The 20,236-nt window shown below is 44.8% G+C and overlaps 1 protein-coding gene across 1 annotated transcript in view; it reads right to left on the minus strand.

Moving 5' to 3' along the window:
- LOC139575499 (CD82 antigen-like) overlaps positions 1-20,236 on the minus strand; it is a 72,806-nt gene that overhangs the window by 27,220 nt on the left and 25,350 nt on the right. The window contains exons 2-3 of the mRNA XM_071400497.1: positions 17,941-18,013; positions 14,272-14,344 (exon numbers count right to left, since the gene is read on the minus strand). Of these exons, the coding sequence (XP_071256598.1) occupies positions 14,272-14,344; positions 17,941-18,003 (136 nt within the window). The 5' untranslated portion in view covers positions 18,004-18,013. The remainder of the gene's footprint in view (positions 1-14,271; positions 14,345-17,940; positions 18,014-20,236) is intronic.

Here is a 20,236-nt window from a genome sequence, read left to right on the forward strand (position 1 = left end):
CTAAGAGCTGGCAGCAAGCTGATAGGTCTGCTGTTAGAACCAGTAAAGGCTGATTTACCACTCTTGGGTAGCAGAATGACTTTGGCTTCCCTCCAGGCCTGAGGACAAAGACTTTCCTCGAGGCTCAGATGAAAGATATGACAGATAGGAGTGGCTATAGTCAGCCACCATCCTCAGTAGCTTTCCATCTAAGTTGTCAATGCCAGGAGGTTTGTCATTATTGATCGTTAACAATAATTTCCCCACCTCTCCCACACTAACTTTACAAAATTCCAACTTGCAATGCTTTTCTCTGTCATTATTAGTTTTTTTTATGCATGAATACGATTGCTCACTGTTCGTTGTTGGCATTTCCTGCCTAAGGTTTGCCCACTTTTCCAATGAAGTAATTGTGATGAATAAGCCATCTGATTGGATGAAAGATGGAGTTGAATTCTGCCCATCATTTCATTTAAAGTACTCAAGTTTTTCCCATCATTCTTAATATCATTGATCTTGGCTTCATAATAAAGTTTCTTCTTCTTTTAGTTGAGTTTTAGTCACAATTTCTCAATTTGACAGTGAACTTGCCAAGTCAACTCCAACTGGCCTGTGCTCTTGGTTCTAACAGGCGATGAAATGATACAATGTATCAACATGGGAGCAGAGCAAGCCAAGCCAGCGATGTAACAGATCTAACAGAAGACTCATCAGGGTCCCCTCTCGCCATCACGGCTACATTATATTATAAAACCGAGAGGAATAGATGGGTATGAAGAGAGGACAGAGAGAAGCAGGTGAGTGAGGGCTGGTAGGGGATGCTGAGAGAAGCAGGTGCGTGATGGCTGGTAGGGGATGCTGAGAGAAGCAGGTGAGTGAGGGCTGGTAGGGGATGCTGAGAGAAGCAGGTGAGTGAGGGCTGGTAGGGGATTCAGAGAGAAGCAGGTGAGAAGGGGCTGGTAGGGGATGCAGAGAGAAGCAGGTGAGTGAGGGCTGGTAGGGGATTCTCAGAGAAGCAGGTGAGTGATGGCTGGTAGGGGATTCAGAGAGAAGCAGGTGAGTGAGGGCTGGTAGGGGATGCTGAGAGAAGCAGGTGAGTGAGGGCTGGTAGGGGATGCTGAGAGAAGCAGGTGAGTGAGGGCTGGTAGGGGATGCTGAGAGAAGCAGGTGAGTGAGGGCTGGTAGGGGATGCTGAGAGAAGCAGGTGAGTGAGGGATGGTAGGGGATGCTGAGAGAAGCAGGTGAGTGAGGGCTGGTAGGGGATGCTGAGAGAAGCAGGTGAGTGAGGGCTGGTAGGGGATGCTGAGAGAAGCAGGTGAGTGAGGGCTGGTAGGGGATGCTGAGAGAAGCAGGTGAGTGAGGGCTGGTAGGGGATGCTGAGAGAAGCAGGTGAGTGAGGGCTGGTAGGGGATGCTGAGAGAAGCAGGTGAGTGAGGGATGGTAGGGGATGCTGAGAGAAGCAGGTGAGTGAGGGCTGGTAGGGGATGCTGAGAGAAGCAGGTGAGTAAGGGCTGGTAGGGGATGAGGTTGGGCTGCGTTCAAAGTGCCATTAATCATTGGTCCATGTGTTGTTGTTCAGTGTTCACTGGGGTGGCAGGAAGCCTAGTGGTTAGAGCTTTGGGCCAGTAACCAGCAGGTAGCCTAGTGGTTAGAGCGTTGGGCCAGTAACCAGCAGGTAGCCTAGTGGTTAGAGCGTTGGGGCAGTAACCAGCAGGTAGCCTAGTGGTTAGAGCGTTGGGCCAGTAACCAGCAGTTAGACTAGTGGTTAGAGCGTTGGGCCAGTAACCAGCAGGTAGACTAGTGGTTAGAGCTTTGGAATAGTAACCAGCAGGTAGCCTAGTGGTTAGAGCATTGGGCCAGTAACCAGCAGGTAGCATAGTCGTTAGAGCGTTGGGGCAGTAACCAGCAGGTAGCCTAGTGGTTAGAGCGTTGGGCCAGTAACCAGCAGGTAGCCTAGTGGTTAGAGCGTTGGGCCAGTAACCAGCAGGTAGCCTAGTGGTTAGAGCGTTGGGCCAGTAACCAGCAGGTAGCCTAGTGGTTAGAGCGTTGGGCCAGTAACCAGCAGGTAGCCTAGTGGTTAGAGCGTTGGGCCAGTAACCAGCAGGTAGCCTAGTGGTTAGAGCGTTGGGCCAGTAACCAGCAGGTAGCCTAGTGGTTAGAGCGTTGGGCCAGTAACCAGCAGGTAGCCTAGTGGTTAGAGCGTTGGGGCAGTAACCAGCAGGTAGCCTAGTGGTTAGAGCGTTGGGCCAGTAACCAGCAGGTAGACTAGTGGTTAGAGCGTTGGACTAGTAACCAGCAGGTAGCCTAGTGGTTAGAGTGTTGGGCCAGTTACCAGCAGGTAGCCTAGTGGTTAGAGCATTGGGCCAGTAACCAGCAGGTAGCATAGTTGTTAGAGCATTGGGCCAGTAACCAGCAGGTAGCCTAGTGGTTAGAGCGTTGGGGCAGTAACCAGCAGGTAGCCTAGTGGTTAGAGCGTTGGGCCAGTAACCAGCAGGTAGCCTAGTGGTTAGAGCGTTGGGCCAGTAACCAGCAGGTAGCCTAGTGGTTAGAGCGTTGGGCCAGTAACCAGCAGGTAGCCTAGTGGTTAGAGCGTTGGGCCAGTAACCAGCAGGTAGCCTAGTGGTTAGAGCGTTGGGCCAGTAACCAGCAGGTAGCCTAGTGGTTAGAGCGTTGGGCCAGTAACCAGCAGGTAGCCTAGTGGTTAGAGCGTTGGGGCAGTAACCAGCAGGTAGCCTAGTGGTTAGAGCGTTGGGCCAGTAACCAGCAGGTAGACTAGTGGTTAGAGCGTTGGACTAGTAACCAGCAGGTAGCCTAGTGGTTAGAGTGTTGGGCCAGTTACCAGCAGGTAGCCTAGTGGTTAGAGCGTTGGACTAGTAACCAGCAGGTAGCCTAGTGGTTAGAGCGTTGGACTAGTAACCAGCAGGTAGCCTAGTGGTTAGAGCGTTGGACTAGTAACCAGCAGGTAGCCTAGTGGTTAGAGTGTTGGACTAGTAACCAGAAGGTAGTCTAGTGGTTGGAGTGATTAAAAACTAGTGGACTAGAGAAAGAGCCCTGACAATTACTTTCTTTCTACCATTCCTCTGGTGGTGAAATGACTGTCACATTACTACCATTCCTCTGGTGAAATGACTGCCACATTACTACCATTCCTCTGGTGGTGAAATGACTGTCACATTACTACCATTCCTCTGGTGGTGAAATGACTGCCACATTACTACCATTCCTCTGGTGGTGAAATGACTGTCACATTACTACCATTCCTCTGGTGAAATGACTGTCACATTACTACCATTCCTCTGGTGAAATGACTGCCACATTACTATCATTCCTCTGGTGAAATGACTGCCACATTACTACCATTCCTCTGGTGAAATGACAGTCACATTACTACCATTCCTCTGGTGAAATGACTGTCACATTACTACCATTCCTCTGGTGAAATGACTGTCACATTACTACCATTCCTCTGGTGAAATGACAGTCACATTACTACCATTCCTCTGGTGAAATAACTGTCACATTACTACCATTCCTCTGGTGAAATGACTGTCACATTACTACCATTCCTCTGGTGAAATGACTGTCACATTACTACCATTCCTCTGGTGAAATGACTGCCACATTACTATCATTCCTCTGGTGAAATGACTGCCACATTACTACCATTCCTCTGGTGAAATGACAGTCACATTACTACCATTCCTCTGGTGAAATGACTGTCACATTACTACCATTCCTCTGGTGAAATGACTGTCACATTACTACCATTCCTCTGGTGAAATGACTGCCACATTACTACCATTCCTCTGGTGAAATGACTGTCACATTACTACCATTCCTCTGGTGAAATGACTGCCACATTACTATCATTCCTCTGGTGAAATGACTGCCACATTACTACCATTCCTCTGGTGAAATGACTGTCACATTACTACCATTCCTCTGGTGAAATGACTGTCACATTACTACCATTCATCTGGTGAAATGACTGCCACATTACTACCATTCCTCTGGTGAAATGACTGTCACATCACTACCATTCCTCTGGTGAAATGACTGTCACATTACTACCATTCCTCTGGTGAAATGACTGCCACATTACTACCATTCCTCTGGTGAAATGACTGTCACATTACTACCATTCCTCTGGTGAAATGACTGCCACATTACTACCATTCCTCTGGTGAAATGACTGCCACATTACTACCATTCCTCTGGTGAAATGACTGTCACATTACTACCATTCCTCTGGTGAAATGACTGTCACATTACTACCATTCCTCTGGTGAAATGACTGCCACATTACTACCATTCCTCTGGTGAAATGACTGCCACATTACTACCATTCCTCTGGTGAAATGACTGTCACATTACTACCATTCCTCTGGTGAAATTACTGCCACATTACTACCATTCCTCTGGTGAAATGACTGCCACATTACTACCATTCCTCTGGTGAAATGACTGCCACATTACTACCATTCCTCTGGTGAAATTACTGCCACATTACTACCATTCCTCTTGGTGGTGAAATGACTGTCACATTACTACCATTCCTCTGGTGAAATGACTGTCACATTACTACCATTCCTCTGGTGAAATGACTGTCACATTACTACCATTCCTCTGGTGAAATGACTGTCACATTACTACCATTCCTCTGGTGAAATGACTGTCACATTACTTTTTTATTTATTTATTTATTTATCCGTTATTTTACCAGGTAAGTTGACTGAGAACACGTTCTCATTTGCAGCAACGACCTGGGGAATAGTTACAGGGGAGAGGAGGGGGATGAATGAGCCAATTGTAAACTGGGGATTATTAGGTGACCGTGATGGTTGAGGGCCAGATTGGGAATTTAGCCAGGACACCGGGGTTAACACCCCTACTCTTACAATAAGTGCCATGGGATCTTTAATGACCTCAGAGAGTCAGGACACCCGTTTAACGTCCCATCCGAAAGACGGCACCCTACACAGAGCAGTGTCCCCAATCACTGCCCTGGGGCATTGGGATCTTTGTTTAGACCAGAGGAAAGAGTGCCTCCTACTGGCCCTCCAACACCACTTCCAGCAGCATCTGGTCTCCCATCCAGGGACTGACCAGGACCAACCCTGCTTAGCTTCAGAAGCAAGCCAGGAGTGGTATGCAGGGTAGTATGCTGCTGGTACTACCCTGCTATTACTACCATTACTACCAATACTACTACCACTATTACTACCATTCCTCTGGTGAAATGACAGTCACATTACTACCATTCCTCTGGTGAAATGACTGTCACATTACTACCATTCCTCTGGTGAAATGACTGTCACATTACTACCATTCCTCTGGTGAAATGACTGCCACATTACTACCATTCCTCTGGTGAAATGACTGTCACATTACTACCATTCCTCTGGTGAAATGACTGCCACATTACTATCATTCCTCTGGTGAAATGACTGCCACATTACTACCATTCCTCTGGTGAAATGACAGTCACATTACTACCATTCCTCTGGTGAAATGACTGTCACATTACTACCATTCCTCTGGTGAAATGACTGTCACATTACTACCATTCCTCTGGTGAAATGACTGTCACATTACTACCATTCCTCTTGGTGGTGAAATGACTGTCACATTACTACCATTCCTCTTGGTGGTGAAATGACTGTCACATTACTGCCATTCCTCTGGTGAAATGACTGTCACATTACTGCCATTCCTCTGGTGAAATGACTGTCACATTACTACCATTCCTCTGGTGAAATGACTGCCACATTACTGCCATTCCTCTGGTGAAATGAGTGTCACATTACTACCATTCCTCTTGGTGGTGAAATGACTGTCACATTACTACCATTCCTCTGGTGAAATGACTGCCACATTACTACCATTCCTCTGGTGAAATGACAGTCACATTACTACCATTCCTCTGGTGAAATGACTGTCACATTACTACCATTCCTCTGGTGAAATGACTGTCACATTACTACCATTCCTCTGGTGAAATGACTGCCACATTACTGCCATTCCTCTGGTGAAATGACTGTCACATTACTATCATTCCTCTGGTGAAATGACTGTCACATTACTACCATTCCTCTTGGTGGTGAAATGACTGTCACATTACTACCATTCCTCTGGTGAAATGACTGTCACATTACTACCATTCCTCTGGTGAAATGACTGCCACATTACTATCATTCCTCTGGTGAAATGACTGCCACATTACTGTCATTCCTCTGGTGAAATGACTGTCACATTACTACCATTCCTCTTGGTGGTGAAATGACTGTCACATTACTACCATTCCTCTGGTGAAATGACTGTCACATTACTACCATTCCTCTGGTGAAATGACTGTCACATTACTACCATTCCTCTGGTGAAATGACTGTCACATTACTACCATTCCTCTGGTGAAATGACTGTCACATTACTACCATTCCTCTGGTGAAATGACTGTCACATTACTACCATTCCTCTGGTGAAATGACTGCCACATTACTGCCATTCCTCTGGTGAAATGACTGTCACAATACTACCATTCCTCTGGTGAAATGACAGTCACATTACTACCATTCCTCTGGTGAAATGACTGTCACATTACTACCATTCCTCTGGTGAAATGACTGTCACATTACTACCATTCCGCTGGTGAAATGACAGTCACATTACTACCATTCCGCTGGTGAAATGACTGTCACATTACTACCATTCCTCTGGTGAAATGACTGCCACATTACTACCATTCCTCTGGTGAAATGACTGCCACATTACTACCATTCCTCTGGTGAAATGACTGTCACATTACTACAATTCCTCTGGTGAAATGACTGCCACATTACTGCCATTCCTCTGGTGAAATGACTGTCACAATACTACCATTCCTCTGGTGAAATGACTGCCACATTACTACCATTCCTCTGGTGAAATGACTGTCACATTACTACCATTCCTCTGGTGAAATGACAGTCACATTACTACCATTCCTCTGGTGAAATGACTGTCACATTACTACCATTCCTCTGGTGAAATGACTGTCACATTACTTTTTTATTTATTTATTTATTTATCCGTTATTTTACCAGGTAAGTTGACTGAGAACACGTTCTCATTTGCAGCAACGACCTGGGGAATAGTTACAGGGGAGAGGAGGGGGATGAATGAGCCAATTGTAAACTGGGGATTATTAGGTGACCGTGATGGTTGAGGGCCAGATTGGGAATTTAGCCAGGACACCGGGGTTAACACCCCTACTCTTACAATAAGTGCCATGGGATCTTTAATGACCTCAGAGAGTCAGGACACCCGTTTAACGTCCCATCCGAAAGACGGCACCCTACACAGAGCAGTGTCCCCAATCACTGCCCTGGGGCATTGGGATCTTTGTTTAGACCAGAGGAAAGAGTGCCGCCTACTGGCCCTCCAACACCACTTCCAGCAGCATCTGGTCTCCCATCCAGGGACTGACCAGGACCAACCCTGCTTAGCTTCAGAAGCAAGCCAGGAGTGGTATGCAGGGTAGTATGCTGCTGGTACTACCCTGCTATTACTACCATTACTACCACTACTACTACCACTATTACTACCATTCCTCTGGTGAAATGACAGTCACATTACTACCATTCCTCTGGTGGTGAAATGACTGTCACATTACTACCATTCCTCTGGTGAAATGACTGTCACATTACTACCATTCCTCTGGTGAAATGACTGCCACATTACTATCATTCCTCTGGTGAAATGACTGCCACATTACTACCATTCCTCTGGTGAAATGACTGCCACATTACTACCATTCCTCTGGTGAAATGACAGTCACATTACTACCATTCCTCTGGTGAAATGACTGTCACATTACTACCATTCCTCTGGTGAAATGACTGTCACATTACTACCATTCCTCTGGTGAAATGACTGCCACATTACTACCATTCCTCTGGTGAAATGACTGTCACATTACTACCATTCCTCTGGTGAAATGACTGCCACATTACTATCATTCCTCTGGTGAAATGACTGCCACATTACTACCATTCCTCTGGTGAAATGACAGTCACATTACTACCATTCCTCTGGTGAAATGACTGTCACATTACTACCATTCCTCTGGTGAAATGACTGTCACATTACTACCATTCCTCTGGTGAAATGACTGTCACATTACTACCATTCCTCTTGGTGGTGAAATGACTGTCACATTACTACCATTCCTCTTGGTGGTGAAATGACTGTCACATTACTGCCATTCCTCTGGTGAAATGACTGTCACATTACTGCCATTCCTCTGGTGAAATGACTGTCACATTACTACCATTCCTCTGGTGAAATGACTGCCACATTACTGCCATTCCTCTGGTGAAATGAGTGTCACATTACTACCATTCCTCTTGGTGGTGAAATGACTGTCACATTACTACCATTCCTCTGGTGAAATGACTGCCACATTACTACCATTCCTCTGGTGAAATGACAGTCACATTACTACCATTCCTCTGGTGAAATGACTGTCACATTACTACCATTCCTCTGGTGAAATGACTGTCACATTACTACCATTCCTCTGGTGAAATGACTGCCACATTACTGCCATTCCTCTGGTGAAATGACTGTCACATTACTATCATTCCTCTGGTGAAATGACTGTCACATTACTACCATTCCTCTTGGTGGTGAAATGACTGTCACATTACTACCATTCCTCTGGTGAAATGACTGTCACATTACTACCATTCCTCTGGTGAAATGACTGCCACATTACTATCATTCCTCTGGTGAAATGACTGCCACATTACTGTCATTCCTCTGGTGAAATGACTGTCACATTACTACCATTCCTCTTGGTGGTGAAATGACTGTCACATTACTACCATTCCTCTGGTGAAATGACTGTCACATTACTACCATTCCTCTGGTGAAATGACTGTCACATTACTACCATTCCTCTGGTGAAATGACTGTCACATTACTACCATTCCTCTGGTGAAATGACTGTCACATTACTACCATTCCTCTGGTGAAATGACTGTCACATTACTACCATTCCTCTGGTGAAATGACTGCCACATTACTGCCATTCCTCTGGTGAAATGACTGTCACAATACTACCATTCCTCTGGTGAAATGACAGTCACATTACTACCATTCCTCTGGTGAAATGACTGCCACATTACTACCATTCCTCTGGTGAAATGACTGTCACATTACTACAATTCCTCTGGTGAAATGACTGCCACATTACTGCCATTCCTCTGGTGAAATGACTGTCACAATACTACCATTCCTCTGGTGAAATGACTGCCACATTACTACCATTCCTCTGGTGAAATGACTGCCACATTACTACCATTCCTCTGGTGAAATGACTGTCACATTACTACCATTCCTCTGGTGAAATGACAGTCACATTACTACCATTCCTCTGGTGAAATGACTGTCACATTACTACCATTCCTCTGGTGAAATGACTGTCACATTACTTTTTTATTTATTTATTTATCCGTTATTTTACCAGGTAAGTTGACTGAGAACACGTTCTCATTTGCAGCAACGACCTGGGGAATAGTTACAGGGGAGAGGAGGGGGATGAATGAGCCAATTGTAAACTGGGGATTATTAGGTGACCGTGATGGTTGAGGGCCAGATTGGGAATTTAGCCAGGACACCGGGGTTAACACCCCTACTCTTACAATAAGTGCCATGGGATCTTTAATGACCTCAGAGAGTCAGGACACCCGTTTAACGTCCCATCCGAAAGACGGCACCCTACACAGAGCAGTGTCCCCAATCACTGCCCTGGGGCATTGGGATCTTTGTTTAGACCAGAGGAAAGAGTGCCTCCTACTGGCCCTCCAACACCACTTCCAGCAGCATCTGGTCTCCCATCCAGGGACTGACCAGGACCAACCCTGCTTAGCTTCAGAAGCAAGCCAGGAGTGGTATGCAGGGTAGTATGCTGCTGGTACTACCCTGCTATTACTACCATTACTACCACTACTACTACCACTATTACTACCATTCCTCTGGTGAAATGACAGTCACATTACTACCATTCCTCTGGTGGTGAAATGACTGTCACATTACTACCATTCCTCTGGTGAAATGACTGTCACATTACTACCATTCCTCTGGTGAAATGACTGCCACATTACTATCATTCCTCTGGTGAAATGACTGCCACATTACTACCATTCCTCTGGTGAAATGACTGCCACATTACTACCATTCCTCTGGTGAAATGACAGTCACATTACTACCATTCCTCTGGTGAAATGACAGTCACATTACTACCATTCCTCTGGTGAAATGACTGTCACATTACTACCATTCCTCTGGTGAAATGACTGTCACATTACTACCATTCCTCTGGTGAAATGACAGTCACATTACTACCATTCCTCTGGTGAAATGACTGTCACATTACTACCATTCCTCTGGTGAAATGACAGTCACATTACTACCATTCCTCTGGTGAAATGACTGTCACATTACTACCATTCCTCTGGTGAAATGACTGTCACATTACTACCATTCCTCTGGTGAAATGACTGCCACATTACTATCATTCCTCTGGTGAAATGACTGCCACATTACTACCATTCCTCTGGTGAAATGACAGTCACATTACTACCATTCCTCTGGTGAAATGACAGTCACATTACTACCATTCCTCTGGTGAAATGACTGTCACATTACTACCATTCCTCTGGTGAAATGACTGTCACATTACTACCATTCCTCTGGTGAAATGACTGTCACATTACTACCATTCCTCTGGTGAAATGACTGTCACATTACTACCATTCCTCTGGTGAAATGACTGTCACATTACTACCATTCCTCTGGTGAAATGACTGCCACATTACTATCATTCCTCTGGTGAAATGACTGCCACATTACTACCATTCCTCTGGTGAAATGACTGTCACATTACTACCATTCCTCTGGTGAAATGACTGCCACATTACTACCATTCCTCTGGTGAAATGACTGTCACATTACTACCATTCCTCTGGTGAAATGACTGCCACATTACTATCATTCCTCTGGTGAAATGACTGCCACATTACTACCATTCCTCTGGTGAAATGACTGTCACATTACTACCATTCCTCTGGTGAAATGACTGTCACATTACTACCATTCCTCTGGTGAAATGACTGCCACATTACTACCATTCCTCTGGTGAAATGACTGCCACATTACTACCATTCCTCTGGTGAAATGACTGCCACATTACTGCCATTCCTCTGGTGAAATGACTGTCACATTACTACCATTCCTCTGGTGAAATGACTGTCACATTACTACCATTCCTCTGGTGAAATGACTGTCACAATACTACCATTCCTCTGGTGAAATGACTGCCACATTACTACCATTCCTCTGGTGAAATGACAGTCACATTACTACCATTCCTCTGGTGAAATGACTGTCACATTACTACCATTCCTCTTGGTGGTGAAATGACTGTCACATTACTACCATTCCTCTTGGTGGTGAAATGACTGTCACATTACTGCCATTCCTCTGGTGAAATGACTGTCACATTACTACCATTCCTCTGGTGAAATGACTGCCACATTACTACCATTCCTCTTGGTGGTGAAATGACTGTCACATTACTACCATTCCTCTTGGTGGTGAAATGACTGTCACATTACTACCATTCCTCTGGTGAAATGACTGTCACATTACTACCATTCCTCTGGTGAAATGACTGCCACATTACTATCATTCCTCTGGTGAAATGACTGTCACATTACTACCATTCCTCTTGGTGGTGAAATGACTGTCACATTACTACCATTCCTCTGGTGAAATGACTGTCACATTACTACCATTCCTCTGGTGAAATGACTGTCACATTACTACCATTCCTCTGGTGAAATGACTGTCACATTACTACCATTCCTCTGGTGAAATGACTGTCACATTACTACCATTCCTCTGGTGAAATGACTGTCACATTACTACCATTCCTCTGGTGAAATGACTGTCACATTACTACCATTCCTCTGGTGAAATGACTGCCACATTACTACCATTCCTCTGGTGAAATGACTGCCACATTACTACCATTCCTCTGGTGAAATGACTGTCACATTACTACCATTCCTCTGGTGAAATGACTGTCACATTACTACCATTCCTCTGGTGAAATGACTGCCACATTACTACCATTCCTCTGGTGAAATGACTGCCACATTACTACCATTCCTCTGGTGAAATGACTGCCACATTACTACCATTCCTCTGGTGAAATGACTGCCACATTACTACCATTCCTCTTGGTGGTGAAATGACTGCCACATTACTACCATTCCTCTGGTGAAATGACTGTCACATTACTACCATTCCTCTGGTGAAATGACTGCCACATTACTACCATTCCTCTGGTGAAATGACTGCCACATTACTACCATTCATCTTGGTGGTGAAATGACAGTCACATTACTACCATTCCTCTGGTGAAATGACTGTCACATTACTACCATTCCTCTGGTGAAATGACTGTCACATTACTACCATTCCTCTGGTGAAATGACTGTCACATTACTACCATTCCTCTGGTGAAATGACAGTCACATTACTACCATTCCTCTGGTGAAATGACTGCCACATTACTACCATTCCTCTGGTGAAATGACTGCCACATTACTACCATTCATCTTGGTGGTGAAATGACAGTCACATTACTACCATTCCTCTGGTGAAATGACTGTCACATTACTACCATTCCTCTGGTGAAATGACTGTCACATTACTACCATTCCTCTGGTGAAATGACTGTCACATTACTACCATTCCTCTGGTGAAATGACAGTCACATTACTACCATTCCTCTGGTGAAATGACAGTCACATTACTACCATTCCTCTGGTGAAATGACAGTCACATTACTACCATTCCTCTGGTGAAATGACTGTCACATTACTACCATTCCTCTGGTGAAATGACTGTCACATTACTACCATTCCTCTGGTGAAATGACTGTCACATTACTACCATTCCTCTGGTGAAATGACTGTCACATTACTACCATTCCTCTGGTGAAATGACTGCCACATTACTGCCATTCCTCTGGTGAAATGACTGCCACATTACTGCCATTCCTCTGGTGAAATGACTGTCACATTACTACCATTCCTCTGGTGAAATGACTGTCACATTACTACCATTCCTCTGGTGAAATGACTGTCACATTACTACCATTCCTCTGGTGAAATGACTGTCACATTACTACCATTCCTCTGGTGAAATGACTGTCACATTACTACCATTCCTCTTGGTGGTGAAATGACTGTCACATTACTACCATTCCTCTGGTGAAATGACTGTCACATTACTACCATTCCTCTGGTGAAATGACTGCCACATTACTATCATTCCTCTGGTGAAATGACTGCCACATTACTGTCATTCCTCTGGTGAAATGACTGTCACATTACTACCATTCCTCTGGTGAAATGACTGTCACATTACTACCATTCCTCTGGTGAAATGACTGTCACATTACTACCATTCCTCTGGTGAAATGACTGTCACATTACTACCATTCCTCTGGTGAAATGACTGTCACATTACTACCATTCCTCTGGTGAAATGACTGTCACATTACTACCATTCCTCTGGTGAAATGACTGTCACATTACTACCATTCCTCTGGTGAAATGACTGTCACATTACTACCATTCCTCTGGTGAAATGACTGCCACATTACTACCATTCCTCTGGTGAAATGACTGTCACATTACTACCATTCCTCTGGTGAAATGACTGTCACATTACTACCATTCCTCTGGTGAAATGACTGCCACATTACTACCATTCCTCTGGTGAAATGACTGCCACATTACTACCATTCCTCTGGTGAAATGACTGCCACATTACTACCATTCCTCTGGTGAAATGACTGCCACATTACTACCATTCCTCTTGGTGGTGAAATGACTGCCACATTACTACCATTCCTCTGGTGAAATGACTGTCACATTACTACCATTCCTCTGGTGAAATGACTGCCACATTACTACCATTCCTCTGGTGAAATGACTGCCACATTACTACCATTCATCTTGGTGGTGAAATGACAGTCACATTACTACCATTCCTCTGGTGAAATTACTGCCACATTACTACCATTCCTCTGGTGAAATGACAGTCACATTACTACCATTCCTCTGGTGAAATGACAGTCACATTACTACCATTCCTCTGGTGAAATGACTGTCACATTACTACCATTCCTCTGGTGAAATGACAGCCACATTAGTATGTTCAGTTTGATAAACTTACGCAGGATGACCATGAAGCTCTCATTGTCCAGAAGGACCCACAGTCCGAACCCCATGATGAGGGCGCCAAACAGCTGCAGAGAGAGGGAGAAAGGCAGAGAGACAGAGAGAGAGAGAGAGAGAGAGACAGAGAGAGCGAGAGAGACAGACAGACAGAGAGAGAGTGAGAGCGAGAAAAATAGAGACAGAGAGAGCGAGAGAGAGAGCGAGAAAAATAGAGACAGAGAGAAAGAGAGAGAGACAAATAGAGAGAGAGAAAGAGAGAGAGAGAGACAGAGAGAAAGAGAGAGACAGAGAGCGAGACAAATAGAGAGAGAGAAAGAGAGAGAGAGACAGAGAGAGAGACAGAGACAGAGACAGAGAGAGAGACAGAGAGAGAGACAGAGAGAGAGACAGAGAGAGAGACAGAGACAGAGAGATAGAGAGAGATAGAGAGAGAAAGAGAGAGAGAGAAAGAGAGAAAGAGAGAGAGAGAGAAAGAGAGAAAGAGAGAAACAGAGACAGAGACAGAGAGAAAGAGAAAGAGACAGAGAGAAAGAGACAGAGAGAGAGAGAAAGAGACAGAGAGAGACAGAGAGAGACAGAAAGAGACAGAAAGAGACAGAAAGAGAGAGAGACAGAGAGACAGAAAGAGAGAGAGACAGAGAGACAGAGAGACAGAGAGACAGAGAGACAGAGAGACAGAGAGACAGAGAGACAGAGAGACAGAGAGAGACAAATAGAGAGAGAAAGAGAGAGAGAGAGAGAGGCAGAGAGAAAGAGAGAGAGAGAGAGAGACAGAGAGAAAGAGAGAGAGAGAGAGAGAGACAGAGCAAGACAAATAGAGAGAGAAAGAGAGAGAGAGAGAGAGACAGAGACAGAGACAAAGAGAGAGAGAGACAGAGAGTCAATACAAAAATGGTAAATAAGACATGCTCAACTCTTTACTAAGTTCTGTAAATGAGTCTTTTGGTGCTGTTGGCCAGGAGTAACGTTCCATAGACAACCATCTTCAGCAGTCCTGTTACATTCTAGTTTCTCTACATCAGTCCTGTTAGTAGTGACGTTATATTCTAGTTCCTCTACATCAGTCCTGTTAGTAGTGAGATCACACCATACATTCACACGCAGTGTAACTTAAAAGTCTTAAGCTCAGGATCACACTTTTAATTTATTCTGTTCAGAGATGGGAATGAGGGATGATAGAGAGAGGGGGGAGAGAGAGAGAGGGATTGTGGGAGCCTTGGACTGAGCGGATGAGTATCTCCGTGGTAACCAGGCCACAATCACTTAATCTGCTCTCTAATGAAGAAACCAGGGAGAGAGAAAGAGAGGGATGGAGGGAGGGGGGTGAGAGGGAGAAAGAGGGAGAGATAGAGGGGGAGAAAAAGAGGGCATGAGAGAGAGGGCATGATAGAGATAGATGTACTGAGCAAATGTCAAATTGGCTTTTTACCAAATTACCGTACAACAGACCATGTATTCACCCTACACACCCTAATTGACAACCAAACAAACCAAAACAAAGGCAAAGTCTTCTCATGCTTTGTTGATTTCAAAAAAGCCTTCGACTCAATTTGGCATGAGGGTCTGCTATACAAATTGATGGAAAGTGGTGTTGGGGGTAAAACATACGACATTATAAAATCCATGTACACAAACAACAAGTGTGCGGTTAAAATTGGCAAAAAACACACACATTTCTTCACACAGGGTCGTGGGGTGAGACAGGGATGCAGCTTAAGCCCCACCCTCTTCAACATATATATCAACGAATTGGCGCGGGCACTAGAACAGTCTGCAGCACCCGGTCTCACCCTACTAGAATCCGAAGTCAAATGTCTACTGTTTGCTGATGATCTGGTGTTTCTGTCACCAACCAAGGAGGGCCTACAGCAGCACCTAGATCTTCTGCACAGATTCTGTCAGACCTGGGCCCTGACAGTAAATCTCAGTAAGACCAAAATAATGGTGTTCCAAAAAAGGTCCAGTCACCAGGACCACAAATTCCATCTAGACACCGTTGCCCTAGAGCACACAAAAAACTATACATACCTCGGCCTAAACATCAGCACCACAGGTAACTTCCACAAAGCTGTGAACGATCTGAGAGACAAGGCAAGAAGGGCCTTCTATGCCATCAAAAGGAACATAAATTTCAACATACCAATTAGGATCTGGCTAAAAATACTTGAATCAGTCATAGAGCCCATTGCCCTTTATGGTTGTGAGGTCTGGGGTCCGCTCACCAACCAAGATTTCACAAAATGGGACAAACACCAAATTGAGACTCTGCATGCAGAATTCTGCAAAAATATCCTCCGTGTACAACGTAGAACACCAAATAATGCATGCAGAGCAGAATTAGGCCGATACCCACTAATTATCAAAATCCAGAAAAGAGCCGTTAAATTCTACAACCACCTAAAAGGAAGCGATTCCCAAACCTTCCATAACAAAGCCATCACCTACAGAGAGATGAACCTGGAGAAGAGTCCCCTAAGCAAGCTGGTCCTAGGGCTCTGTTCACAAACACAAACACACCCCACAGAGCCCCAGGACAACAGCACAATTAGACCCAACCAAATCATGAGAAAACAAAAAGATAATTACTTGACACATTGGAAAGAATTAACAAAAAAACAGAGCAAACTAGAATGCTATTTGGCCCTAAACAGAGAGTATACAGTGGCAGAATACCTAACCACTGTGACTGACCCAAACTTAAGGAAAGCTTTGACTATGTACAGACTCAGTGAGCATAGCCTTGCTATTGAGAAAGGCCGCCGTAGGCAGACATGGCTCTCAAGAGAAGACAGGCTATGTGCACACTGCCCACAAAATGAGGTGGAAACTGAGCTGCACTTCCTAACCTCCTGCCCAATGTATGACCATATTAGAGAGACATATTTCCCTCAGATTACACAGATCCACAAAGAATTCGAAAACAAATCCAATTTTGATAAACTCCCATATCTACTGGGTGAAATTCCACAGTGTGCCATCACAGCAGCAAGATTTGTGACCTGTTGCCACAAGAAAAGGGCAACCAGTGAAGAACAAACACCACTGTAAATACAACCCATATTTATGTTTATTTATTTTAACTTGTGTGCTTTAACCATTTGTACATTGTTACAACACTGCATATATATAATATGACATTTGTAATGTCTTTATTGTTTTGAAACTTCTGTATGTGTAATGTTTACTGTTCATTTTTATTGTTTATTTGACTTTTGTATATTACCTACCTCACTTGCTTTGGCAATGTTAACACATGTTTCCCATGCCAATAAAGCCCCTTGAATTGAATTGAATTGAATTGATAGAGAGCGAGAGAGGGGGCATGAGAGAGAGCGAGAGAGAGAGAATGATGTCAGAGAATGAGAGAGTGAGAATGATGTCATAGAGAATGAGAGAGTGAATGATGTCATAGAGAATGAGAGAGTGAATGATGTCATAGAGAATGAGAGAGTGAAACAGAGGACAAGGATGACAGAGTAGTTGGTGTGTGTTGGTGAGTTCCCTCCCACCGACTCGATCTCAAACCGGTCCAACGCGGCAATAGGGCTGTGGCGGTCATGCCATTTTGTCAGACGGTTATTGTCATGCATGTTTCATCCACTCAGAGTAGAGGCTGAGGTCCTGTACAGGCATGTTATCTGAGTCTGGGAAATAAGATACTTACGAAGAAGAGGACATTGAAGAGGAACAGGAAGTACTTGATTGCCTTCATGCATCCTTTCCCCATTGTGATCGCTCTGTAAACAACAGAATACACATATTTAGTAATACTTCATTTGAAGAGTACTTAATAATAAAATCATGAAGATGGTCAGTCAGACATCCCTGTGGTCTACTAAAGAGTTTAACACGATGCCATCAAAGTACAGAGGGGACATGATCCACATAGTGTGTGTGTCTGGATTTGTGTGAGAGGCCTACAGTATAAGTGGTGACAGATGCCTGGAACCCCCTGACCTGCTGGCTGAGATGATAGAGACCTGGACCACTAGGAGACAGATCCCTGGAACCCCCTGACCTGCTGGCTGAGATGATAGAGACCTGGACCACTAGGAGACAGATCCCTGGAACCCCCTGACCTGCTGGCTGAGATGATAGAGACCTGGACCCCTAGGAGACAGATCCCTGGTACCCCCTGACCTGCTGGCTGAGATGATAGAGACCTGGACCACTAGGAGACAGATCCCTGGAACCCCCTGACCTGCTGGCTGAGATGATAGAGACCTGGACCACTAGGAGACAGATCCCTGGAACCCCCTGACCTGCTGGCTGAGATGATAGAGACCTGGACCACTAGGAGACAGATCCCTGGAACCCCCTGACCTGCTGGCTGAGATGATAGAGACCTGGAACCCTAGGAGACAGATCCCTGGAACCCCCTGACCTGCTGGCTAAGATGATAGAGACCTGGACCACTAGGAGACAGATCCCTGGAACCCCCTGACCTGCTGGCTAAGATGATAGAGACCTGGACCACTAGGAGACAGATCCCTGGAACCCCCTGACCTGCTGGCTAAGATGATAGAGACCTGGACCACTAGGAGACAGATCCCTGGAACCCCCTGACCTGCTGGCTAAGATGATAGAGACCTGGACCACTAGGAGACAGATCCCTGGAACCCCCTGACCTGCTGGCTGAGATGATAGAGACCTGGACCACTAGGAGACAGATCCCTGGAACCCCCTGACCTGCTGGCTGAGATGATAGAGACCTGGACCACTAGGAGACAGATCCCTGGAACCCCCTGACCTGCTGGCTAAGATGATAGAGACCTGGACCACTAGGAGACAGATCCCTGGAACCCCCTGACCTGCTGGCTGAGATGATAGAGACCTGGACCACTAGGAGACAGATCCCTGGAACCCCCTGACCTGCTGGCTGAGATGATAGAGACCTGGACCCCTAGGATTACTGATATACAACCAGCCAGTGGTGGAAAAAAGTACCCAATTATCATACTTGAGTAAAAGTAAAGATACTTTAATAGAAAATGACTCAAGTAAAAGTGAAAGTCACCCAGTAAAAATACTACTTGAGTAAAAGTCTAAAAGTATTTGGTTTTACATATACTTAAGTATCAAAGTATAAATAATTTCAAATTCCTTTACATTAAGCAAATCAGGCGGCATAAATTTCTAGTTTAAAAAAATAAAATGTACAGACAGTCAGGGGCCACACTCCAACATCATTTATAAATAAAGCAGTTGTGTTTAGTCCACCAGTGACCATGTGTTCTCTTGAGAAGTACGTGAATTGGACCATTTTCCTGTCCAAATGTAACAAGTACTTTTAGGTGTCAGGGAAAATGTATGGAGTAAAAAGTAAAAAGTACATTATTTTCTTTAGGAATGTAGCGAAGTAAAAGTTGCCAAAAATATAAATAGTAAAGTACAGATACCTCAAAAACTACTCAATTAGTACTTTAAAGTATTTGTACACCACTGCAGCCAGCAAAACACAACCCCAACAACCTGCATCAGACTGTACAACCAGCAACACACAGCACAAACTGAACAGCGAGCACAACATCTATCTCAGAAATACAGCCTCAAGCTCTAAATCACAACCTCAAAACACAGCCTCTAGCTCTAAAACACAGCCTCAAAACACAGCCTCAAGCTCTAAAACACTGCCCCAAGCTCTAAAACACAACCTCAGAAACACAGCCTCAAGCACTAAAACACAGCCTCAAAACACAGCCTCAAGCTCTAAAACACAACCTCAAGCTCTAAAACACAACCTCAGAAACACAGCCTCAAGCACTAAAACACAGCCTCAAAACACAGCCTCAAGCTCTAAAACACAGCCTCAGAAACACAGCCTCAAGCTCTAAAACACAGCCTCAGAAACACAGCCTCAAGCTCTAAAACACAGCCTCAAAACACAGCCTCAAGCTCTAAAACACAACCTCAGAAACACAGCCTCAAGCTCTAAAACACAGCCTCTAAAACACAGCCTC

The sequence above is a fragment of the Salvelinus alpinus genome, chromosome 5 (assembly GCF_045679555.1).
Source record: "Salvelinus alpinus chromosome 5, SLU_Salpinus.1, whole genome shotgun sequence".
Classification (NCBI taxonomy): Eukaryota; Metazoa; Chordata; class Actinopteri; order Salmoniformes; family Salmonidae; genus Salvelinus; species Salvelinus alpinus.